General features: G+C 48.8%; 2 protein-coding genes across 5 annotated transcripts in view; one reads left to right on the top strand and one right to left on the bottom strand.

Annotated features, from left to right (window-relative positions):
* Nucleotides 1–12,830, top strand: part of GPLD1 (glycosylphosphatidylinositol specific phospholipase D1) — a 61,503-nt gene extending 48,673 nt beyond the window's left edge. For all 4 annotated transcript variants that reach the window (XM_039216718.1, XM_039216717.1, XM_039216719.1 and 1 more), the window contains 10 exons: nt 105–179; nt 265–421; nt 853–994; nt 1,747–1,852; nt 1,943–2,036; nt 7,717–7,893; nt 8,206–8,366; nt 9,473–9,499; nt 9,617–9,667; nt 10,834–12,830. In XM_039216718.1, coding sequence (XP_039072649.1) covers nt 105–179; nt 265–421; nt 853–994; nt 1,747–1,852; nt 1,943–2,036; nt 7,717–7,893; nt 8,206–8,366; nt 9,473–9,499; nt 9,617–9,667; nt 10,834–10,920 — 1,077 coding nt within the window. In that variant the 3' untranslated portion in view covers nt 10,921–12,830. The remainder of the gene's footprint in view (nt 1–104; nt 180–264; nt 422–852; nt 995–1,746; nt 1,853–1,942; nt 2,037–7,716; nt 7,894–8,205; nt 8,367–9,472; nt 9,500–9,616; nt 9,668–10,833) is intronic.
* A 1,270-nt stretch (nt 12,831–14,100) lies between these two features.
* Nucleotides 14,101–25,522, bottom strand: part of MRS2 (magnesium transporter MRS2) — a 39,880-nt gene continuing 28,458 nt past the window's right edge. The window contains exons 9-11 of the mRNA XM_039216721.1: nt 25,326–25,443; nt 15,325–15,438; nt 14,101–14,827 (exon numbers count right to left, since the gene is read on the bottom strand). Coding sequence (XP_039072652.1) covers nt 14,714–14,827; nt 15,325–15,438; nt 25,326–25,443 — 346 coding nt within the window. The 3' untranslated portion in view covers nt 14,101–14,713. The remainder of the gene's footprint in view (nt 14,828–15,324; nt 15,439–25,325; nt 25,444–25,522) is intronic.

Below are 25,522 nucleotides of genomic sequence, written 5' to 3'. Positions count from 1 at the left end.
GGTTTCCGTCCCTGACAGCGGGGCACCTTCCCGTCTCTCCTCTCCTCTCTGGGGTTCTGGGCTCGCCGCCCAGCCCCCACCGCCCTGCGCTTGCCTCCGCGCAGGGTGCCGTGTACGTCTACTTTGGTTCCAACCGAGGCAGGATGTCTTCTCGCCCCAACGTCACCATCTCCTGCCAGGTACGTCCGCCGCCTTCCCGGGGGCAGCGAGCCGGACCCCGCCGCGGCCCCTGGGTGACCCGCGGCTCCCCGGCCTCCCCCCCAGGACACCTACTGTAACCTGGGCTGGACGCTCCTGGCCGCCGACATGGATGGAGACGGCGCGCCCGATCTGGTGACGGGCTCCCCCTTCGCCCCCGCGGGAGGGCAGCAGAAGGGCTTGGTCGCCGCGTTTCACTCCCACCCCGACAGGAGCCACACAGGTAAGGCCTGTTGGGGGCGGGGGCCGGGTAGGGGACGGGCGGGGGAGGGGTGGGGGCCGGGCGGGGGCCTCCCTGCTCCAGTCCGTCATTGTGCACGCGGGCTCGTGTTCTTTCGTCCTCATTGCACGGCCATTTCGCCGGAACCTTCTGGCTGGTGGTGTGGACAGGGTCACAGGATGTACAAACGGGGACCCCTTCCAGGTCCAGATCCAGGGGCCAGCGGGTTTGCAGGATCCGTGTCGGCGAGGGCAGCCCACGGCGCCCCCCGACGGTCCACGTGGTTCCTGCATGCCACAGAAGCGCGCTCTGGAAATCTCCTCCTCGGGTGAAGGGGGCGTCCTGCGGACAGCTTGGGGGTGCCTAGGAGCTCCGGCAACAACTCGGCGCCCCCCCCCCCCCCGTGAGGTGAAAGGCGCTGTGGTCTCGTGTAGGAACGCTGGACGTGGAGGCGGCCGACTGGACGGTGAGGGGCGAGGAGGACTTCTCCTGGCTCGGCTACTCCCTGCACGGGCTGCGCGCCGGCCACAGGGCCCTGCTGCTGGTCGGCAGCCCCACCTGGAAGAACAGCAGTGGGTGAGCGCGGGCTCTGGGGCCTGGGGGCCTGTGCAGGGGTGCGGCTCAGACAGGCTGGGTTCTTACCTGCGAGGAGGAGCGAAGGCTCTGGGGCGAGGTTGCGGATTCTCCTCCTTAGGAGTTTAAGAACGAGAGAGAGAGAGAGAGAACGCGGTGTATCCGTTTGCCAGGCTGTCAGGACAACGTGCCACAGACTAGCTAGCTAGCTTAAGGCACGGGAAGGGATTTTCTCACCGTTCCGGAGCCTGGAAATCCAAGGTCAAGGTAGTGGCAGGGTTGAGGGCTCTCCTTGGCTTGCAGAAGGCCACCCCTCCGTCCTCATACGGCATCTTCTCTGTGCACGCGTCTGGTGTCCTTCTGTTCTTACAAGGACACCAGTCAGATTGGATTGGGCCCCCCCGTGACCTCATTGTAACACAACTACCTCTTTAAAGACCCTCTCCCAAATATATGTCATCAGAGGTGCTGGGGTCAGGACTGCAACATGTGAAATTTGGGGGAACACATTCAGCCGTGACCGTAGACCCCCCTATACCCGCGGCCAGCCGGGAGGCCAAATGGTGAGCCTCGCATCCGGAGTCCTGACGCTGGGACCCCCTCTGAAAGCCACCCCTGCTCCCATGCAGGAGGATCCCGGGGAGGGGGACGGGGTGAGGAAGAGGGGGCTTCTCTCTGCTCGGACCTGGACCGGAACACTTGGCCAGTTGTTAATCCTGGGCCCCGGCAGCTAACCCCAGTCCGCCTCGTTCCAGTCTGGGCCACTTGTACCGCACTCAGGATGAGAAGCAGAGCCTGGGACGCGTGTATGGCTATTTCCCGCCAAATTGCAGAAGCCAGTTGACCATTTCTGGAGACAAGGTACGCCGGCCGCTCCCTCCCCAGGATGGGGGGGGGGGCGCCACGGAGGGTTTTCTGACCTGTGTGACAGTGACTGCCTGCATTTCACAGGCAATGGGGAAGCTGGGTACTTCCTTGTCAAGTGGTCACGTGATGGTGAACGGCACCCGGACGCAGGTGCTGCTGGTAGGCGCCCCGACGCACGGTAGGTAACGCGCCCCGACGCCTGGCTGCTTGTTTCTCCTGTGGCTCCCTGACCGTGTCCTGCTGGGGGAGAGTTGTGAAATCTGGAGCCAGGCAGACCTGATTCTGAGGCTTTCCTTTCCTCATTAATAGTAAGCTATGTAACCCCGGGGGAGTTACTTAACCTCCCTGAACATTGGCATCATCTGCAAAATACAAATTATAATGTTCACCTCAAAGGTTCGTTGAAAATCTCCTGTGAAAGTGACCTAGTGTGTTTCTAAAGCTGCTGTCCCACTGAGCTTGGACGCGAGGGGAGTTCGGAAAAGTCTATAAACCCCTTCACCAGGACGAGGTCTGCTCTGAGGACGTTTGTTCGTAAACCATTATTTTATTTACTTTACGGGGGAAGAGTTTTAAAACGTCAACGAAAACCTGCTCTCTTCAAGATTATCAAAGTGAGTCGTATTTATCGTAGAAACTTGTGAAAATACAATCCTATCCAGATACCTAAAAATATCTGGATAACCCCAAATCACCCCTATCCAGATACTTAAAAACTTAAGCTCATGCTATATGTGTGTGTGTGTGTCTAATATATACACATTTTCACACCTGAGTTTTTACTCTTTCTCCTATGCGTGTTCTCGTGTTACTAAGATTCTTCTAAAATGTGGTTTTCGAGACCTATTGTGTTTTTTCCATGTGCACGTGCAACAGTTACTCACCTCATCCCTACTGCTGGGAAGTCAGGATGTTTCCAATTTTCCACTATTGTGAATAGGGTAGGGTCTTATTGAACACGCACGTGCAGAAGACAGCCTTTCTGAATAGTTTTAAAATAGGCTCCTGGAGGTGGGGTTTCTGGACTAGAAGGTCTTATTACTGTCAAATTATTTTTCAGGGAGATTTTTGTTTCCTACAATATTAGAATAATAGGCAGAGTGGACTGGGCAAAAGAGTGGTTCGATCTTTGGTTGCGTGATTGAGGGCACAGCATTGTAACACCAGGAACTTGCTGACCTGGCTTTGGAAACGTTGTTCTTCCCCGTTCCCCACCCCTTCTGACAGAGTCTAGGTAGTGATTTCCAAACTCCTGCAACCCACATTAGCGACTGTATTTGCCTCACTTCTCTTTCTACTGGAATGCTGTGATTACAGCTTTCTAAACTTTGTTTTAATGTTCCTAAGTGTTTTAGTAATTTCCTATTACAAAATACTACATAAACTATAAAAAGGTTAACTTCTATGTCCACATACGTATTATGTACAAATTAACCTTTTCGAGACCGTTATACGTCCACATGCAGTTAGAAGAGATACCTCAGGGAGATCAATTTTATCCAGTTTTCACCAAGGTAATACTTGCACACCTTACCAGTGTCACAACCAGGTGACTGACATGGATGTAATCCATCAGTTGAATCTTGTTCAGATTTTCCTATTTTTAAAAGGTTTTATTACTTATTTTGAGAGAAAGCACATGTGAGTGGGGGGGGGGAGGGGATGGCAGAGAAAGAGAGAGGAGAGAGAGAATCCCAAGCAGGCTCCACACTGTCAGTGCAGAGCTCAGCCCAGGGCGTGAACCCTTGAAACATGAGATAATGGCCTGACCCGAAATTAAGAGTTGGCCGCTTAACCAACTGAGCTGTCCAGGGGTCCCAGAACTACCTATTTTTTACTTCTATTTTGCCTGTATTTTATCCACATGGTCTGTAAGTCCTGGAACAAGATGAACATGTAGAGCACTTTGTTACAAATTATGCAGAATTTCAGGCCGGGGACTGGAGGGCATTAAGCCAAGCTCGGCGCCCCGTGTGGCTGCCTCTGTGGCACACGCTGTATTTATGTCCTGAGAACTTGGCCCCTTTTGGGTACCGTACAGCTTCTCAAACCTGCAGTCAGACTAGACATGACCACCCTCATTTTTAATCCCCACAGATTTTCTCGTGGTACCTGTACTTTATTACAGGCCCTAAAATCCCAGTGTGGCACATATGACTGTAGGGACCTGTGTTAAAGCCACAAACTGCCTCCTATAGGGAGTTCATGTGGATGGCGGAGGGCGTCACCGTGTTACCTTCGAAGGGTCGGGGCATCTGCCACGGGTTCACGGGAGGGCTTCGGGGTGGTTTAGGAATCACGGCTCTGTGGTCCAGAGTCACCTAACTTGGAACAACTGGACGCACTCGGCAGATGCCGGTGGTCTGGAGCTTGACCCTGTCAGGCCCGTCCCTTTCACCCTGGGCTCTGTCTCTGTCTCTGGTTCAGAATGTGGCCACACTGAACAACTTAGATATTTGGTGGTGATTTTAGGGTGTTAATGAGATGTTTTCAGTACTGAAAATGATGATATTCAAGGATGGCGGGGTTGAGAGGAGGCGGGCACTCACACAGTGCTGCGGAGATGTGACTGATACAGCCCTTCTAGAAAGGTCGGGCCAAATGGCAAGAGCCTTAAAGATACTCATTCCCTTGGATGCTGTATGGACCATCTGTAAGAATCTGCTCTCGGAAAGTATGCAGAACTGCAGGGAAAGATCTTTATCACAGTGTTAATTATAATAGCAAAAAGTTAGAAATGGCTTAAATGGGTTTAAACTTTTAAAATCTGTACCAATCTCCATTTTGTTTAAAATGTGTATAGGTATCAATCTCCAGAAATATATATGTTATACAACTTCTCTATACTTTTTTGGGGGTGTTTTCCCCACCTTCCATAGTGAATGCTATGTAAAAAATCTTGGCATTCACAAGTTTGGCCCTCCTCGTTTTGACTATTTCATGGTAATCCCGACAGTCATCGGTGTGAAGCAACAGGATTCATAGTTTATGAGTTGCACGTGCGAGCCACACTGCAAGGCGGTGTCCCCTTCCCTGTGACTCATGAGGGGGGGCCAGCTGCTGGACGCACCTGTGTGTTACGACAGCTGTGTTTTCTGCTGTCCCAGTAAGAGAACTTACTCTTGAGAAGTAATTAAAACACTTGGGTGTTTAAAGAAACTCTCACCCCTGACCCTGATCTATCCTTTTTAAAAACCAAGGGTCTGCTGGGTTACTTTTGTTATTCCAATAACAGATACAGAAATACTAAAACATAACCTTTTTCTCTTGCCTAAACTGTGTATTGTAAGCCACTGTTTAATTTGCATCAACCAGAAAATGAGGTATTTAAAAATTTATTGAAAAATGTTTCAGGTATCTATAACACACACAGTATGAAATGATCCTTAGAAGTTCTAGTTACCATCTGTCAGAAATGAGGTATTTGGAACGGCCAAAAATTTAAAGTATCTGAATCCTCTATAGACTTTTTAAGAGCAGTTTTAAGTTTACCACAAAATCGAGTGGAAAGTACAGAGATTTCCCATACCCCCTCCTGCCCCCACCCATCAACTGCCGGCCCTGATGTCTTCTGCACCAGACTGTGCATCTGTTATACCTGATGGGCCTACACGGACACGCCATTATAACCCAGGCTGTGGTTTACATTAAGATTCACTTTTCGTGCTGAATATTCCATGGGTTTGGACAGACGTAGGACCTGTGTCCACCATTATAGTTTCGCTGCCCTAAACACCTTCGTGCTCACCTCTTCCTCCCTCCCTCTCTCCTAGCCCCCGGCAACCAGTGATCTTTCTGCCTCTCCACGGTTTGCCTTCTCTGGAATGACATATAGTTGGAATCCTAGTACGCAGCCTTTTCGGATTGGCTTCTTTACACATTATACGTATTATGCATTAGGGTTCTTCCATGCCTTCGTGGCTTGCTGATTTTTCAGTCCATCCTTTTTAAATTCTGAGAATTGAAAGCAACATTGTGATGAAATTGTTAGGAGTTCTAATAGACTATGATATAAAGTGTTTTGCTTAACTGACTGAGCCACCCAGGCACCCCGCCTATGAAGTAAGAGTTTTGGAAGTGCTAATCACTGCTTCCTGCCCCCCGCCCCCGCACTTGGAGCCATTTGAGAAGTAGACTCCTGGATCAGCTCTATCAAAACATGTGTCTTCTAAAAACTGGGTTGGAGAATGCAGTCTGGCTAGGCACCCACATTCAGGCTCTTCTGATCTTTGCCCACATGGGATGTTGGGGTGACTTCTCTGAGAGTTGGGGTCTGCAGGGCAGATGCGTGTGTGTCGAGGCCCAGTGCAAGTGGCAGAGATGTGCACTCAGGCGTGCGTCCCACAGAAGCAGAAACAGTGCGATGTTGTTCAAGAGCCCAGATTGCTGAGCCTTTCAAAGTGCTGGCTGTGTCCCTTTTTTCCTCGCTCTTCTTTCGCACCGCTATTCCTGGCTCCGCTTTGAGCTTTCAGTTGTTTCTAGTTGTCAGTTGGCTATGATCAAGGGCACGAGGGAAGGTTGTCCACAAAAACACAGTAAAACCTTGGTTTGAGAGCATAATGAATTCTGGAAACACGCTTGTAATCCAAAGCACATGTATATCAAAGCAAATTTTAAGAACCATTGGCTCTGTTGTGATCATGTGACGTTCGGCATCATGTACAACTTGTATTCTAAGACATCGCTCATTTATCAAGTTAAAATTTATTAGAAATGTTTGCTCGTCTTGCGGAATACTCACAGAACGAGTTACTCGCAATCCAAGGTTTTACTGTAGTCGGTTCTACACACAATACTGAGTAGACTCTGACACTACTTTTTTTTTGAGAAGGTACTTATTTCTGAAATCAAAGTTGTGTTCCAGATGAGCTGTATAGGCAAAACTCTAGCTCTGTTTAAAAACTGTTCAGGGGCGCCTGGGTGGCTTAGTCGGTTGAGCGTCCGACTTTCGCTTAGGTCATGATCTCGCGGTTCGTGGGTTCGAGCCCCGCGTCGGGCTCTGTGCTGCCAGCTCAGAGCCTGGAGCCTGTTTCAGTCTGTGACTCCCTCTCTCTCTGACCCTCCCCTGCTCACGCTGTCTCTCTCTCTCTCCTAGAAATAAATAAAAACATTTAAAAAAAAATAAATAAAAAATAAAAACTGTTCAGTATTCAGTCATTTAAAAACCACTCATCCCATACTTGTATTGACCAAGCACATGTTTCTAAGCACATCGTGTGACTAAGTCACGGTCCCATTGCTTGTGGGACCGAGAGCCAGGTGCAGGAGACGCCCGGGTGAACAGGAGCGAGGCTCCTCGGTGAGGGCCACACTGTGGTGTGGCAGCACGCGGGAGGGAAGGGAAGGCTGTCCAGCAGAGGCGACGCCAGGGCCTCGTTCCGGAAGTGCAGGAGGCTGCCAGCAGAGGGCTGTGGGGGAAGGGCGCCTGTTCCAGGCAGACAGCACATCACGTTCAGAGGCCCAGACTTCAGAAATAGAATGCGCTGTGGTTTACATCTGGGATGGGTGACATGTGGGTAAAAAGGGGCAAGTGGCCCCCAAACGCTAGAGCTGTAAGCAGCAGATTCTGTGAGGCCTCCTGAGCCCGTGGAAGGTCTTGTGAGGAATTTAGACTTTATTTCACAGGAAGCTTGCGATGTAAAAAACAAGAAAAAGACGGTTGTGTGTGTGGAGAACGTACTGCAGGGGTCAGTCGTGTTGGACGGGACCTCAGTGGGCCTACCCCGTCCTGTGGGACTCTGAGCTATCGTGTCACTCGCGGTGCACAAGACTGAAGCGAGGGTAGGACTCCCTCCGGCACTTTACACCTTCTCTTCATTCCTGCGATGGCAGAGACACCGTGCGCTGGTTTGTTTCAGATGAGAAGTCTAAAATGGCGTTCCTGACCATGACCTTGCACCAGGGTGGCACCACTCGGATGTATGAACTGACGCCAGACACGCAGCCGCCTCTGCTCAGCACCTTCAGCGGAGACCGCCGCTTCTCCCGATTCGGTGGCGTTCTGCACTTGAGTGACCTGGATGGCGATGGCTTGGGTAGGAACAGGGCCGCTGGCCAGGAACTGGGTCCCCTGATTGGGTCATCTAGGCTCCGCCCTCACTGACAGCTCAGTGGCCCCGGGGCCTCTAGAGAGATTTGAGAGCCCGGTGAGACCAGAGCAAGGGAATGCTCTACTTCTGGAAGGTGTTAGCCCGAGGGCCACACGCACTTGCTGCTGACGAATGCTAAATGGGGAACCGGAGCCTTCGCTGTGCTGGGAGGAAAAGGGGGAGACGATTTAGGGGGTGCACTTATGGGCCTGGTGGGAGGCTGGGCTCCGACCCCGTTCCGACTTGTGGCGTCTGCAGATGAAATCCTCGTGGCAGCCCCGCTGCGGATAACAGACGTCACCTCCGGGCTGCTGGGAGGGGAAGACGGCCGGGTGTACGTGTACAATGGCAAACAGACGACCGTCGGCGACGTGACGGGCAGATGCCGGTCCTGGGCAGCTCCGTGTCCTGAGGAGCAGGTAACGTGCGCCCGTGCGGACTCCCGGGCCAGGCTGCGGAAGGCGGCTGCCTGCGGAGGCCTGGGCACGTCGTGTCCACTGCAGAGCCCGTCCGGTTTCTCCCGGGGCCGTCGTGCGGCGGGGCCACACCCCCTCGCCCGCGTGGCGTGGGCCCGGGTCCCCGTGGCCGTGGGGTCCCGCTGGCTCTGGTGCCAGCCTGCCCTGCCTGGTTAGGGCCCCCAGGGCCCCCCAGGGGTTCCATCGAAACGCCCGCTCTTGTCTCCTGTTTCACCGCCTTATCCCTTTTCTCAGGCGGGGTTTCTAAAGTTCCCTGTTGCTGAAACAGCATTTGGAAATGTAAACCACCTCACTTAATTGCAAAAGTAAAGTTCATTGTAAGAATTTTAGAAAACACAAGTGGCACAAATCCTCCATGCCTGTTCACCTTCTGAGGTGCATCCTTCTAGAACGCTTTTCCGTGGCCTTAATGGTCACTGCTCCCTGTGCAGTCACTCTGTACCTGGCACCGCACTAACCCTTTACAGACCTGCCTCCCTCCCGCCGCTTCTTTAAGCCACCTCAAAGCTACGAAGTGGGCACTATGCCAGGTGGAGACCTTGAAGGGCGCGAGGAAGGTGGCCCGGGTCACGCTGCTAGGAGAGGGCGGGCCAGGGCCCAGCACCAGGAGCCGACCCCGTAGGACACCCTTCTCCGGGACAGTGTGTGCGTGGACAGCTTCCTGACAACTGTGATCATCTCGTACGCAGTCCTGTGGCCTGATCTGGTCTTCCTGCCGATAGGGCGCCAGGCCCCCCGCCTTCCGGTCCCACGCAGTGCGCTTCCTGGCCGCCTGGTGCATCTGTGCAGACAGCCTAGTTTACGTAAACGTTATGAGTGTTACTAGTCTCTCGGTCCATTTTGTTTCACTGCCGTCAGTAAGGATATAAATACCCATCCGTATGTGAGCACTTCTGTCCGTCCGTCTGCCTGGGCTACACGCCTGTGAGTGGGCTTCCTGGTGTCAGAGGGCACGCATACTCTGAGGGCCTCTCCAGAATGTGGGTATGGGGCTGCAGGAGGAGCAGTTACCACAGTGACGAGTCTCCCCTCTCCCTCCTTCCTTTCAGGCTCAGTACGTACTGATTTCTCCTGAAGTAAGTACCTCCGCAAGGACTGAAGAGAGAGCCCGCTGAAGTGCCTTTCCCTGACTGTAGACTGGTAAAATGTCACGGTGGGTTTTCAAAAGACCGTTAACAGACCCTGTTTTACAGGCAAGTTCAAGGTTTGGGAGCTCTGTGATCACCGTGAGGTCAAAAGACAAGGTGGGTATAACGACGGTCCTGACATTTATATCCTAAGCTGGGGGTGGGGGTGGGGATGGTCCTTCATCTCTTAGATTTTATTTGAAAAAGAGGAACACGAGAACGGAACTTCCCTACCCAAGCCCATCACTTTCCCACTCAGCCTTCAGGGCTGGGCGCGCGAATTACAGCCTGAGGGACTAGTTTCTATACAGACCGTGAACTAAAAATGACTGTTAACAGTTTAAGTGGATGGAAAGCCAGGATCGCCCTGACACAGGAGACCTCCACGCAGCGTCCCGAGTGTTACTGAACACACGGCTGCTCCTGCGTCCCCTCGGCAGCTACTGTACTGCAGTGGCGGTTGATTAACTGTCCCAGAGCCCGCTGTGCCCCTCAGGCAGTCACTATGCGGCCCTCGCGGAGAGTTTGCAAACCCCGCCATGTCGGGTAACTGCTGCTACGAGGCCGGTACGGTTTCTTCCGGCCTCCGGGACAAGCACGTGTGCACCTTTGCACGTGGACAGCGCGCACGTTTAAAGACGGCTGGTCGGGGGGCTCGTGGATGGGGACTCGGGTTAGCAGTGGGAAGCCAGAGTCCGGGCCGGGCGCGCTCGCGAGCCCTGTCCCCGCAGGTGCTCACGGTCTAGGGGGACCCGCAACACGTGCCCCCTCGGACCAGTGGAGGGGACTAGAGGGACCGGAGGCGGGAAGGGAGGCCTGAAATGGAGGCGAGGCTCACAGCTCAACTGCAGGCAAATCAAGCGAAGGCTTCCATACAGCAGGGGAAGGACGGGCTTTCTTTTTCCTTGGACAGCGGGGCGGAAGCCGGAAGCGAAGGGCGGTGTGGCGAGCGGGCGCACGGGAGAGGGCACGCGGCGGCCAGTAGTACGCCTTCTGGACGCGCGGCTGTCCCACGGTCGCGCGGTGCTCCGGCCTTGGGTCGGGGTCAGTCCAGGCTCCCAGCACGAGCCCTGGCCCCCGGAGGGGCGCGGCCCGGGCTGCGCGGACCCTGCTGAGCCGGCTTCCGGCACTGCTGCCCGCAGAGAGGCGGCTGGGCTTCCTCCGCCCTGGGGCCCGGACGCTGTGGGGCTGAAGCAGTGGCTGCTCGCCAGACGTGACGGGATGCCGGGCTACGGCAGAGGCGTCGCGGCGCTACCCGTGCCCCTGTCTTGTGTCCCCCGCAGAACCAAGTTGTCGTTGCTGCTGGAAGGAGCTCGCTGGGAGCCCGACTCTCCGGGGCGCTTCACGTCTACAGCCTCGGCGGAGACTAAGGGCTTCACTGTCTCTCGTGACGGCGGCTGGCGGGGGGGGGGGGGGGGGGGGGGGGGGGGGAGCGTCCTGGGGACAAGGGAGACAAGGGAGCCCCGGGAGAGCCTGCCGGAGCCGGAGGCGGGGCTCCTGGGAGCGGTGACCGGTGCTCCGCGTAGCCGCCCCCCCTTCCAGAGGCTCAGTCCCCGCTCCCCTTGCATGTCACCTGAGCCCCAGCTGCGTGCCTGTGCGCGACCTCTGGACCACATCCCCCTCCTCACAGGACGAGCGCGGCCTTCCTGCTGCCTGGGACGGCGCCTCTCCTTCCCAGGAGGCAGGAAACCCTGTCACAGTTGCTCCTGAAAACGTCCTTTTAAAAATGGTGGCCCATTCCAATCAAAGCGCAATAGTATATAGGAAAGAAGCTAGAGAAACAGCAGTGAGAAGTCGGGGGGTGAAGGATAACCTCCACCTCCACAGTCACCCGTGCGAAGCGGTTCGGCCCCTTGCCGTGAGGCTGGCTGCGCGGAGTCGCCTACAGTGAGGGCTAAACGCGAGCCTCAGGCCTCCTCACCCCTCGGGGCCCTCACGTGCGCGGGTAGGAGCGGCCGTGCTGACTGGCAGAGCAGTAGGGACCCTTGTTCTAGGTCCTTCCAGAGGAGCTGCTCTCGCGTTGCGCTGCTACACGCTGTGCAGAAAGGGAGGTCTGGCCTGAGCCAGTGGCCGCCGCGAGGGAGCGAGGGAGCGAAGCCAGCCGTGCTCTGTCTGGTTCTGGTGCCCGCAGCGCCGCACCCTGAGGGGAGGGGACTCCAGCACGGGCCTTTGGCTTCCCTACGCGCTGACCCCGTGACAGGGAAGAGCACTGGTGAGTAAGGTCAGGAGCCCCTCTCAGCTTCTTAGAGGCGGAGGAGAGACTGGTGCAGGGAAGCAGGAATCCAGCAGAAGCGTAAAGGCTGAATCAGAACTCCAGGGAAAGCTACGGGAGTTAAGTGTGGGCCCAGGTGAGTACACACAGGGAAACAAAGGACACCGTCACCTCTGGATGCCTCCCGCGACTGTCATCGCTCCTGAAGAGGTATGCCAGCTGCACGGTTCCCTAGGGAACAGCAGAAAGCACAAATCCGTTTCGTTCCACTTGGGTAACAATTATCGGTAGCTCCCTTATGTGCATTGCTTTTAGTTAAAGGGAAATTTAGTTGAGGGGCCAGAACTTAGTTGCTGTAACACAAGGTGAGAAGTCCAAGTGTGACAGACTCCTGTGTAGTACCGGACCTTTCCTGACGAGCATGCGTGCCTTCACACTGCCAGCGCTGTGCAGTGTCCACACTTCACTGACAAGGATCGTGTTTCAACACAGGCTCTATTTACCTAACGATTTCCGTTTTTCTTAATGTCTACAGATACTGGGTGGAGAAGGTTAAAATTTTTACGGTTGGAGACAAGTTTTCGTGTAGGGTTTTATGTAGGACATTTACCCATATTAATCCCATATTCAGAAGTGCTTATTTGTATTCCTACTGTCGAAGGTCAAGCTGGCATAGAAGTCTCCTGCGTAACGTGGCTACATTCTCACTCTACTACTAACTGGTTCTCAGCACGGATTCTGAAATGCGTAACGAAACACCTTGTAGGGTTTTAATCATTAACTCAAATCTGAAATAATTTATCTGTTACCCTAATTGCAAGTATGTACATGTGTTTTGTTTTCCTATTACCTGTATATGTAACAACTTGCTTCAAGAGCAGAATGGTTTTATGCCTTTGAACCACAGGTCTAACAAGGTCTGGAGTTTGGGAATAAACTCCGGTCTCTGAAGGCCCCAGACCAGGCACCACCCCCACAGGTACCGCTGAAATAACGAAAGTAAATCCGGAAACTAAAGTGTGTTTAAGATTGTAATTCCAAAAAAATAAAGCTGTACACACCTCTTAGGATAAGTCCCCCAACATCTTTTTATTTAGTGGTTATTACAATTTGTTTATCAAGAATAAAGCAAGTGTTCAGATGCCATTTTAGGATGCTATTTTCTGTTGCATTTTCTTAGAGGACTTCCAGAAAGGGACAGTCTATGAAGAATATCGTTCCTTGAACTTGCTACACAGGCGATAAGACTGCTTGCTTACGTAACCAAGTATTTGGTATTCTCGTTTTATTTACAGATAGTTTATGTGCTCAGTCTACTTCAACATTTAAAACCACTTAATATATTTTCAGTACAGACGGTCTTATTTACTGTCAGCAAAGCAGCGCTGACATTTTGAAATCAAATTTGATCTAAGCACCTTTGAAAATCTGATAAACCATCAGTGACTTCTCTGCAGACTTAGGAGGTAGTTGCATTTCTTTTATTGACAAGACAGGACTCCTCAAAAATATTTTTACCCAAGTCTGCAAACTAAGTCACCCCAAAAAGGCCAAAATTCTACGATTTGCCTGAGATCAGGCAAATCAAAGTCCTCTGGGCTTTCAGTTCGTCCCGTCACAGTTAATATTTATGACCAGCGGCAGGTGCGCGAGGTAGGCCACAGCGCGTCCCATGGATTCCAAGCATCACTGGAGAGACTGTTTAGAAAACCACCACAGATTTACGGCACTAGAGAGCTACGTCTACCCCGTTCCCTACACATCCCGCAGGGCTCCGAGCCCAGGCCCGCTCCCCCCGTCTGTCCTCCACCTCTCAAGGCTTCTCGTAACCACTCCTGGGAACGGGAAAAACTTACAACTTCATCTGTTTTCTCTCAAAGCAGCTCCTGGAACGGCATTTTTCTTCCTATCACCAACCCACTTGCGTAAATGGACTCCTCAACTTCCTCATGTGATATCCTGTTATAGTTTCAGGTAAACCTCTGGACACTGGAATCTTCCCTGTTACTTCTGAAGGGAAGGAAAGCTATAATGTTCTATTGCATAACTGTTATCTGACCTCCAGAAAATATAAAATTGTAGTTGAATAGCAACTTGGAGACTTACAAATATTAGCCACGGTTCTGAATCCCAACCTGACTGAGTAGAAAAAGGTGTCACAGTTCTGAAGTTTATCTACCTTTTGGTTTTACGAAGCCCGTCTGTCAGCTTCTGAGGTGTGGACATATAGACTGACTAGACTACGTACACTTTCTTGTCCAGGGGTGGGGTGGTTGAGGTGACCCCTCTGTCTAAAGTCAGGGAACGACTAAGTAACAGAGGCAAATAGTTTCTTTTAACGCTATTTCCAAAGGCTTTAATTATAGCCAAGCAGAGAAAACTAGTTCCAAGGTTCAAGAAAGTGAAATCTTGATTAACTGGAATCCATGTAAGCTTTCCTTTCCATGCAATCCTTTCCTTTTTAGTTGCCTTACATAAAAAGGAGGCAAGTACAAGAAAAGTCTGATGTAAAGCACAAACTTTCTGCGTTTTAAGGATAATATATATTTTCCCGCCTTTCCAGTCGGAATCATGCTCTTGGGAACTTGCTCAGAGCTCCTGCTACTGGATCTCATCACTGTGAGTTAGTCAGATATTCAGGCTTTGCTTGGCGTGAGGCTGTACTTTTCTTGATACGTAGAAGTCAGTCTCTCTATGCCTCACATCATGTCTCTAAAAATAGCCTTTTCAGTTTGTGGAAGATAGAATTTTGGCCTTTTACAAAGCAAGTACTTTGCTGCTTTACTCAATCCTGAAAATGCAATTAAATCCTAGTATTGTGAGTGCCCTAATATTTTTATCAGACATTAAAGTATCAGTGATTTTTTTTCAAGTCTCTGATTCTATAAAAGAAAATAAAGGTACCAAGTTTCTCATGACGACCATCAAAAAATCATCCGGTCTGTACCGGGTCAAGGACTCCAACGGTTTGTCAGGACGCTCCTGCTTGATCCGTCTGGCCGGAAGCTGTGTTTCAACTCCATGCTTCTATCTGCCTGAAGGGTTTTTTTGGGTAAAGAGGCCATCTAAATAAAGCAGGAAAATTTGTCATTTTAGTTGGTGTCTGTCTTAAAAGAAAAGCCACTAGTAAGATGAGTGACTACCATAGGAGGGAAGGACTCCAAGCCCTGTATCCCTATCTTAGTGTTTACTCCTGCCGTGGACGAGGAGTAGAAGGGGAAGAAAAGGAGTACAGGATTATGGTCGTGAGAGCACGACGCCGTCTGCATCCCAGTCGGGGCTGGGGCCCGGCCTGCAGCAGAACGGCTGGCGATGCTCGGCCCAGTGCTGCTCCCACAGCACATATTTCTAACCTGCTTACTGGGCCCGGCACTGTGCTGGGGAGTACTTTCCAAATATTAATTCTCCCACGAGTACTTTAAATGACAGGGGGAAACTCAGGCAGGCTTAGCGAAATTCAGTAACGTTCTCAGGGTCGCAGAGCCTGGGGCCACGTGTCTCGGGGGAGCCCGATGTGACGCCTGTGCGGTACTGCTGCGAGCCCGACCCTCACACCACCTACCACAGGAGGCAAAGGAGCTTCGAGCTGTCGTCCGAGGAATGAGAGCAGACGCCTCCAGATGAGGCCACTTCCCATAAACATAATTCCTGTAATCAGCCAAAACACCCTATGGTCCTAAAGGAGAACACAGAGTTAATTTCAGTCACAAAAGGCTAGGTTCCTTAGTGGTAGAATTTCCCACATTATTCTTGCCCCAGTGTTTAAAAGAAGCCTCTTGTTGTCTGTCCGGCTCTCTTCTGTAGGAAGGACCTAAGAACAAGCCTTGATCACACCCAGGGACTAAAGAATCAACAATAAATTAGAAGGGAAACAACATGATTTAAAAGGGTTTAAATATTTTAAAATAATCTATAAGCCAAAAATAACCTTTACTTTGTGTTTCCCTCCAGTCTTTGTTAAATGGGTGCAAATCTAGTTATTCCCACAGAGGACACAAACAGTGTTTGTGTACAGCTGCAGTGACCTGAGTATGACAACACCCCTAAAACATTTTATGTTTCTAAGAGAAACACAGTGACATCTGCAATGTACTATGAGAACCACTACTCCACTACTCATAAGTTGTCTGGCCTAACTTCATAAAAAAAAATTGTTAGGACCATCACAAAAACCATAATGTAGTAAAAAAAAATAAAATTTTTTTTGGTCTAGTGATGCTATGAAAAGACACTAAAAGCATCGTGAGCCAAGGAAGTTTGGGAACCTCCAACTTACAGTAGACCTTTTCCTTCACTATCATTTTTACAGTTGTATTTTTGCATCATGTACAGAACCAGACTTGATGTTTACTGACCCACAGGGGAGGACCCCACCTACAGCTCTGTCATTAGGTGGCTCTAAGCCACAGCCTGGTTCGCTCCAGGGACTGAGAGCTCGCCTCTCCCGCCAGTAGTTCTATTACACAAATGATAAACTATCACCAACAGAAAGTCACACCACACATGAAGGAGAAACCCACTCCTCAATGGAACATGAACTCAGAGGATATCAGGAAGAAGACAAGTGCTAGAGAGTTAACTTCCTGTGAACACGTTTCCAGTTATCCCCTCAAAAAAAAAAATAAAAAAAACCCTAGTTTATGAGGTAGAAGTTATGTTTAAGGGAGACGCAGCATACACAGATTACTACGGTCTTTGCTGCAGACTAAAATACACACTGAAAAACTGCATTTGGAAGATGGTGCAGGAGGAGGACCCCAAACTCACCTCGGCCCAGGACACAACTAGACAACACTCACATTAGTGTTAACAACCCAGAAATGACCCGAAGACTGGCAGAGCAGACGGCAAGTGTAAGTAGAGAAGAGGCCACATCCCAGAGGGTGGGGGGTGTGCACAGAGGGAGGAACCAGCTGGCACAGAAGAGGGGAGAGAAACCGCCCCTCACAAGGCGAGCCAGCATGGGAAGGCGAGTCCACAGAACACTGGCTTTGTAAACCAGAGGGGCTAAATTCTAATAATCAGCAGGACTTAAAACCTGAATTTAAAAACTCAGCAGGCTTGGACGCCTGGGTGGCTTAGGTGATTGAGCGTCTGACACTTGATTTCAACTCAGGTCATGATCTCATGGTTTGTTGTGTTCGAAATCCACATTGGGCTCTGTGCTGACAGTGTGGAGCCTGCTTGGGATTCTTCCTCCTCCTGTCTGACTCTAAAAATAAGTAAGTAAACTTAAAAAATAAATAAACCAGCAGGCTCAACTTTGGGAGAGTCAAGAGGGCAAGAGGAAACTGAGTCCCTGCCTTAAAAGAGCCAACACAAGAAACAGCCCAGGGGAGACAGAGCACAGAAGCAGCAGAACCAACCCAGGCCGTCCACACCAAGCCGCATGGCAATTAAAATGGCAAAAAGTGGTGAGGAAGAGAAGATATTAAAAGCAGCAACAGGAAAGAAAGTTAAATACAAAGGAAATTCCATAAGGCTATCAGCCAATTCTTCAGCAGAAACTGCAGAGAAGAAGGGAGTAGCAGGATCTGTTCTAAGTGATGAAAGGAAAGAATCTGCAACCAAAATTCCTCTATCCACGGGGCGCCTGGGCAGCTCAGTTGGTTGAGCGTCTGACTTCAGCTCAGGTCATGACCTCATGGCTCCGGAGTTACTGCTCCAGGTTGGGCTCTGTGCTGACAGCTCAGAGCCTGGAGCCTCCTTCAGATTCTGTGTCTCCTCTCTCTGCCCCTCCCCTATTCGTGCTTTCTCTCTCTCTCGCTCTCTCAATAATAAATAAATGTAAAAGAATTAAAAACAATCCAAAAGTACTCTATCCAGCAAGGCTATCATTCAGAACAGAAGAAAAGAGTTTCTCAGACAAACAAGTATGAAGAATTTATCATCACTAATCCTTCCTTACAAAAAATGTTAAAAGGGACTCTTGGGAAAGACTGTAAGTGAGAGTATGAAAAGGAGAAACAAAAGGAGTAGAAATAAGTATGTCTGTGAGTCCCTTGATTGGTTTTTACAAACTAGAAGGATGTAAAGTACGACACCATATACCTAAAATGTGGCAGAGGAGTAGAGGATGATTCAAACTTAAGTGAACACTAGCTTAATACAGATTGTTATACGCAGAAGATGTTATTTCAAACCTAACAGTAACCACAAATCAAAAACGAGTAATAGCTACGTAAAAAATAAGGAGAAAGGAATCCAAGTATATCACTACAGAAAGCCAACTAACTGTGAGAGAGCAAGGGAAGAAAGGAACACAGAAGAACTACAAAAACAACCATAAAACAAGTAACAAAATGGCAAAAGGTATATACCTATCAATAATTACTTTGAATGTAAATGGACGAAATGCTCCAATCAAAAGACATAGGTGACAGAATGAACAAAAAACCAAGACCCATCTATACACTGCCTACAAGACCCTTATTTCAGACCTAAAGATACCACAGACAAGTTGAAGGGATGGGAAAACCCTTATCTTGCATATGGATGTGAAAAGAAAGCTGGGATAGCAATGCTTAGATGAAAAAAGTATGTTTTAAAACAAATACTGGAAAAAGACGAAGGATGCTACAATAATCATAAAGCAAACAATCCAACAAGATATAACAACTGTAAATATTAATGTACCCAACATGAATGCACCCAAATACATTAAACAGTTAATGACAAACATGAAGTAATCAATACAATAATAGTAGGAAACTTCTAACACCCCACTTACATCAATGGACAGATCATCCAAACAGAAGATCACTAGGGAAATGGTGGCTTTGAATGACACATTGGACCAAATGGATTTACCAGCTATGTTCAGAACATTCCATCCTAGAATACACATTCTTTTCAGGTGCACATGGAACATTCTCCAGAACAGATCACATATCAGGACATAAAACAAGTCTCAAAAAAAGGACTAAAGTCATATCACATATCTTTTCTGACCACAATGCTATGAAACTAGAAATCAACCACAAGGAAAAAATCTGTAAAGACCACAAATACATGCAAGTTAAATAACACAGTACTAAACAATGAATAAATCAAAGAGGAAATGAAAAAATACAGGGATACAAACGAAATGAAAAACCAATGATCCAAAATCTTTGGGATACAGCAAAAGTGGTGTGAAGAGGGATGTTTATGGCAATATAGGCCTACTTCAAGAAGAAAAACCTCAAATAAACCACTTAACCTTACATCTAAAGGAACTAGAAATAAAACTGAATGCCAGTAGAAGAAAAGAAAGAATAAAGATTAGAGCAGAAATAAACAGAAACTAAAAAAACAATAAATCAATGAAACTAGGAGCTGGTTGTTTGAAAAGGTCAACAGAATTGATAAACTTTTAGCCAGACTCTTCAGAAACAAGAGAAAGGACTCAAAAGAAAATCAGAAATGGGGGTGTCTGGGTGGCTCAGTGTGTTAAATGTCCAACTTCGGTTCAGGTCAAGATCTCACGGTTTGTGAGTTCAAGCCCCACATTGGGCTCTAGGTTGACAGCTCGGAGCCTGGAGCCTGCATCGGATTCTTTCTCTCTCTCTCTCTGCCCCTCCCCAGCAAACATTAAAAAACAAAATTAAAAAAAATCAGAAATGAAACGGAAAATAAGTGATGTCACAGAAATACAAAGGATTATAAATCAGGATTATGAAAAAATTATATGCCAAGAAATTAGACAACCTAGAAAAATGGATAAATTCCTAGAAACATATAACCTCCCAAAACTGAATCAGGAAGAAATAGGAAATCTGAAGACCTATTACCAGCAAATAGGACTTACTCCTATGATGCAAGGAAGGGTGGTTCAAAATTCACAAATCAATCAATATGATAAATCACATCCACACGAGAAAGGATAAAAACTACATTATTTCAACAGATACAACAAAAGTATGTGACAAAGTACAACACCCATTCATGATAAAAGCCTCCACAAAGTAGGTTTAGAGGTCACATACCTCAACAAAATAAAGTCTGCATACAGGAAAACCCAATAGCTAATATCATCCTCAATTGGGAAAAACTAAGAGCTTTTCCTCTAAGATCAAAAACAAGACAAAGATGTCCACTCCCACCACTTTTATTCAACATAGTATTAGAAGTCCTTGCTTCAGCAATCAAACAGCAAAAAGAAAGAAAGGCATCCAAATTGGTAACAAAAGTTTCACTATTTGCAGATGATGTGAAACTATATATAGAAAACCTGAAAGACTTCACCAAAAAAACTGCTACAGTGGATATATGAGTTCAGTAAAGCTGCAGTGGACAAAATCTATGTACAGAAATCTGTTGCATTTCTATAAACTGATGATGAAGCAGAGAAATTAAGAAAAGATCCCATTTACAATTATATAAAAAAATAGTAAGATTCCTAGAATAAACCCAACCAAAGAGGCGAAGGACCTATATACTCTGAAAAGTATAAAACACAGATGAAAGAAGAAATTCAAGACGACACAAATAAATGGAAAGACATTCCATGGTCATAGATTAGAGGGATAAATATTGTTAAGCTGTCTATAATACCCAAAGCCATCTCCACATTTAGTGCAGTTCCTATCAAAATACCTCTGCATTTTTCACAGAGGTAGAACAAACAATACTAAAATTTGTGCGGAACCACAAAAGACCCCAAATAGCCAAAGCAAACTTACAGAAGAAAAGGTGGAGACATCACAATTCTGGACTTCACTCATATTTCAAAGCTGTAATAATCAAAACAGTATGGTACTGACACAAAAACAGACACTTCAATGGAACAGAATCAAAAACCCAGAAATAAACTCACAATTATATGGTCAATTAATCTTTGACAAAAGAAGTAAGAATATGCCTCCTGTGGAAAAAGACAGTCTTTTCAACAAACGGTGTTGGCTCAACCTGACAAGTAAATGCAAAAGAAAATAATGAAACTGGATCACTTTCTTACACTATACACAGAAATAATGTCAACATGGATTAAAGACCTAAATGTGAGACCTGAAACTATAAAAATCCTCCAGAGAACACAGGCTGTAATTTCTTTGACACTGGCACAGCAACTTCTTTCAAGATACGTCTCCTGAGGCAATGGAAACTAAAGCAAAAACAATCAGGTCTACATCAACATAAAAATCTTCTGCACAGCAGAGGAAACAATCAACAAAACTAAAAGCAGCCTATGGAATGGGAGAAGATATTTGCAAAGGACATATATGATAAAGGGCTAGTATCCAAAATATATAAAAAACTGATCTTTAACACCCCAAACACAAACAATCCAATTAAAAAATGAGAAGACAAACACTTCTCCAAAGCAGACATACAGATAGTCAACAGAACGGACACATGGAAAGACGTTCATCATCACCTATCATCAGGGAAATGCAAATCAAAACCACAATGAGGGATCACCTCACACTGGTCAGAAGGGCTAAAACAAACAGCACAAGAAAGAACAGGTGCTGGGGAGGATGTGGAGAAAAAGGAAACTCTTGCACTACTGGTGGGAATGCAAACTGCTGCAGCCACTGTGAACAGTGCCTCAAAAAGGTAAAAACAGAACTACCTTATCATCCAGCAATCACACTACTATGTATTCACCCAAAGAATACAAACACACTAATTCAAAGGGATATATGCACCCCTATGTTGTTGGCAGCATTATTTACAACAATGGAAGAACCCAAGTGTCCATCAATGAATGGATACAGAAGATGGGTTTTTTGTACACACACAAGTCAGTCATGGGGCACGTGGGTGGCTCAGTTGGTTAGGCTACCAACTCATGACCTCATGGTTGGGGAGATCGAGCCCTGCATCAGGCTCTGCACTGACAGTGTGGATTCTCCTTGGGAATCCTTCTCCCTCTCTCTCTGCCCTGCCGGCTTGTACTTTCTCTCTAAACAAACAAACGTTAATTAAAAGGTTAGAGAAAGACAAATACCATATGATTTCACTCATGTGGAATTTAAGAAACAAAGTAAAGGGGGGAAAAAGATAAAGTGAGAAACTCGCTCTTGTAGAGAACAGTCTGATGGTCAGCAGAGGGGAGGTGGGTGGGAGGATGCGGGAAACATGATGGGGATTCAGGAGTGTACTTACTGAGCACTGGGTGATGTACAGAAGTGCTGAATCACTACATTATACACTTGAGACTAATACTATGCTGTATGTTAACTAACTGGAATTAGAATAAAAAACTAGAAAAAAAATTTGGTTACCAAATGTAATTTGTAATATTTGATTCAGGTATGAATTAGTTTTGGGCCAACTGATGAATGCAAAAACCAGAAGGTGAAAATCTGAAAAACAGGATCTTTACATAGTCTCAAAGTATCCCCTTATGAGTTATTTCATTCCACAAACAGAGTGACGTTACAGGGGATGAAGGTGGGCAGACACCACCCTAACCAAATGGTCCTAATAATGGGACAGACAGACATCATGTGCCTCCGGATGGGATTCAGTGTAAGAACATATGGACATAGTGCATAACCACAATCTAATAATGAAGAAAGGGTTTCAAGGGTCACGTAACTAATCTGTATTCCTTGTGAATGTCATGGCCACGGAAGACAAAGATCAAAAGACTGGGCTAAATTAAAAGAGTCTCAGGAGACAGGGTAACTATGTGATCTAAGGTCTTCCAAGAGATGAAGGGCAGCACTGAAACAAATGCAAAATCTGAATAGGGCCCACAGACTGTAAACAGCACTGTTTCAATGTCAGTTTCCTGATTCGGACATCTGCACTGTGGTTACAGAACACCCATGTTTTTAGGAAGTATGTACATACTGAAACATGCAGAGGTAAAGGGCGTCACATTTGTTGCTTACTCTCCAGCGGTTCCAGGAGTAAAGGTTGTGCAGACAGAATTACCGTGAATGTGATGTAACGTCGGTGTTTGAAGAAACTGCATGAAGGATCTATGGGAATTCTGTGACTACTCTTGGAAGAGTCTAAAATTATCTTAGAGAAAAAAAAAGTTCCCCCTATCCTACAGTGACCACGTCAACACTAACCCTGTCTACACAGGGGCAGAGACCTTGACATCTGTGCATTTAGGAAATGTGTCTGGGCTGCGCTTCAGGACCCCCAGAGATGGGGTTTGTACCCGCTGAGGCACTGATGGGAATCCTGTTCTGTGCGGAAGCGCCTCTCCTCAGCAGGGGGCCGCTCCACGCCCAGGCCTGCATGTGCGGGAGCTACCACAGAGCAACTGCCAAGAGTCCTGGCCTCCGAACCATGCGCAAACTCCGTGCCCTAGCTCGACTCCCCAGAACCAACACGATCTCCGCCTGTCTGCTCTGTGCCCTTGTCCCCTACCTCTCTCCTCAGGACTCACTGCTCCTGTCCCTTCTGGCCTTCTTGCCCCTTGAAGAAGGGCAGCCCATTCCTGCTCCAGTCAGTCGTGCGTGCACCCCACCCCCAGCCCTGTGTTCAGCCCTGTGTTCAGAGCACCTTCAGCACAGACCATCCCCCTAAGTCGTGCCAGCCCCCCGGAAGGCCTGCCCTGACCAGCCTGTCTCCTCACCCCACTTCCCGTGAGCACTATCCTTCTGCCTGGCTTTTCCTGACGGCACGTCTCACCTAACGGACCACGTGTCTGCTGCTGCGCGCTCCTACTGTGCCGTGACCCCCACGTGGGCAGGGGCTCCCCGCCGTCTCCCCAGGGCTGGACGCAACAGGCAGCAGAACTGAGCTGAGAGGACGAACAAATGCAGGCACTGCATCGAGTTTTCTTTACATCTTAGTATAAGGAGCATTAAAATGACTAACACTGGGGGCGCCTGGGTGGCTTAGTCGGTTAAGCGCCTGACTTTCGCTTAGGTCATGATCTCGCCGTTCGTGAGTTCGAGCCCCGCGTTGGGCTCTGTGCTGACTGCCAGCTCGGAGCCTGGAGCCTGTTTCAGTCTGTGACTCCCTCTCTCTCTGACCCTCCCCTGCTCACGCTGTCTCTCTCTCTCTCCTAGAAATAAATAAAACATTAAAAAAAATGACTAAAACCGACTGTGCCTCAGCGACAACTGTCCTTGGAAGTGACAAGTAAGCTGAGACCCGAGAGGTAGGCAGGAGCCCACCAGGCAGAGGAGGCTGAGGCACGGCAGCGTGCGCGGGAGGACGGGAGCCTGTGCAGACGCCCGGTGCAGCACGGCCGGCGGCGGCGGCTCCACGCGCAGATGCGGGCACCGCCAGGTGGGCCCTGCAGCCAAGGGGCTTGCCTGCTTAAGGACAATCAGACGCCCCTGCAGCTTCACAGAAGGGTGACCGCCATATTTGCTTCTAGAAGCGGGAAGGGTCCCGATGAGACAGAACATGGGTTGTACGAGGACAGCAAAAGGGACAGAGAACAGACCTTACAGGTTAGCAGGACACAGAGCCAGGAGCACTGAGTGCACACTCAGATTATTTTCTGGAAATCTTACAGCAGAGATTTTCTGAAAACACAAGGCTGCAATGATGCGAAGAACTCGGGCAGTTCAGTGTTACATTAACGTGGAAGTGCAGCAAAGTGCAAAGGACCAGTCTCGGGCTCAAATCCTGTCATACTAGAGCACTGAGCCCTTGATCAAATACCTCAATTTCCTGAGCCTCAGTTTTCTCATCTATAAAGTAGGGGGACACTTCTGTCTTCAGAGCTGTGACTGAAATAAGCAAACTACCAAATGGCCGCCACATCAGATTTAGGAAAAAGGTCTTCAATAGCACAGCCTCACTGTGTGATTAGGAACTACCGCCACCTCCTGGCAGGATCCTGCAGGAGCACCCCGCCCCCTCCCTGCACACCAGTGCCTCAGGAACCTGTGCACGGCCCCACTGGGCGACCCAGCACCAGCACTGCCTGCGCCCTCCCCCCACCCCAGGGAGTCCGCACTTGAGCCACCCTCACTGGCGCCCCCTCATGATATGATCCTGCGTCGCCACCTCCTCCTGGTGCCACGCTGCACAAGCAGGGCCTCGATGCGATCCGGCCTCACCAGAACGTCATGCTAAGATCCTGCGGACTCACAGTTGCATCAAGTGACCCTGTGTTACTGGCACCTACCGGCACGACCGGGCACCGCCGCCTCCCCCCGGAGCAATCCTTCTGGATCACCATCTCTCTGTGTGACCCTGTGCAGGCCACACCTCGCAGCAGAGCACCGCCTCCCTGTGCCCCTAATCCCACCGGAGCCACAGTGGGATCCTGCACAAGCACCCCTCAGGTGTGGGGCTGTTTTGTCAGACCTTTCCCACGTGTGGCTCCAGGTCCTGAGAAACCTGGGCTAACCCCGGCTACAGTTATATTTACCTTATAACAGGGGCTAAAAACCCTGCTTGAATTTTGAATGACTTAGACATTTTAATTCACTAGGGGTGTATACATTTTAAGGCTATTTCTGAAAGCCATTTTATTTTTTTAAGATTTTATTTTCAAGCAATGTACATCCAATGTGGGACTTGAATCAACGCCCTGAGATCAAGAGTCACACCTTCAACTAACTGAGCCAGTCGGGCGCCCCTTATAATCCATTTTAAAAAATTATCTCCAAAACACAGAAAATAATCCCTAATATTGAAATGCAGTCTCACCTCTTCAAGGGAAGATTCTAAATTCATTCCAAAAGCAACTCCCATTAGTCCAAACAGTGAAAGAGAAAAGGTTCCCATGGTCAACTGCAGGTTCAGCCTCATCATCACATTACGGTGGCTGGAGAGAACATGTACTTAGATGAGACTGGCCCACTGACCATACACAGTGATTTCACGAAGTAGTCTATTAATGCCAC

The sequence above is a fragment of the Hyaena hyaena genome, unplaced genomic scaffold (assembly GCF_003009895.1).
Source record: "Hyaena hyaena isolate Hyena2069 unplaced genomic scaffold, ASM300989v1 scaffold_652, whole genome shotgun sequence".
Classification (NCBI taxonomy): Eukaryota; Metazoa; Chordata; class Mammalia; order Carnivora; family Hyaenidae; genus Hyaena; species Hyaena hyaena.
This window is presented reverse-complemented; position numbering and strand designations above follow the sequence as displayed.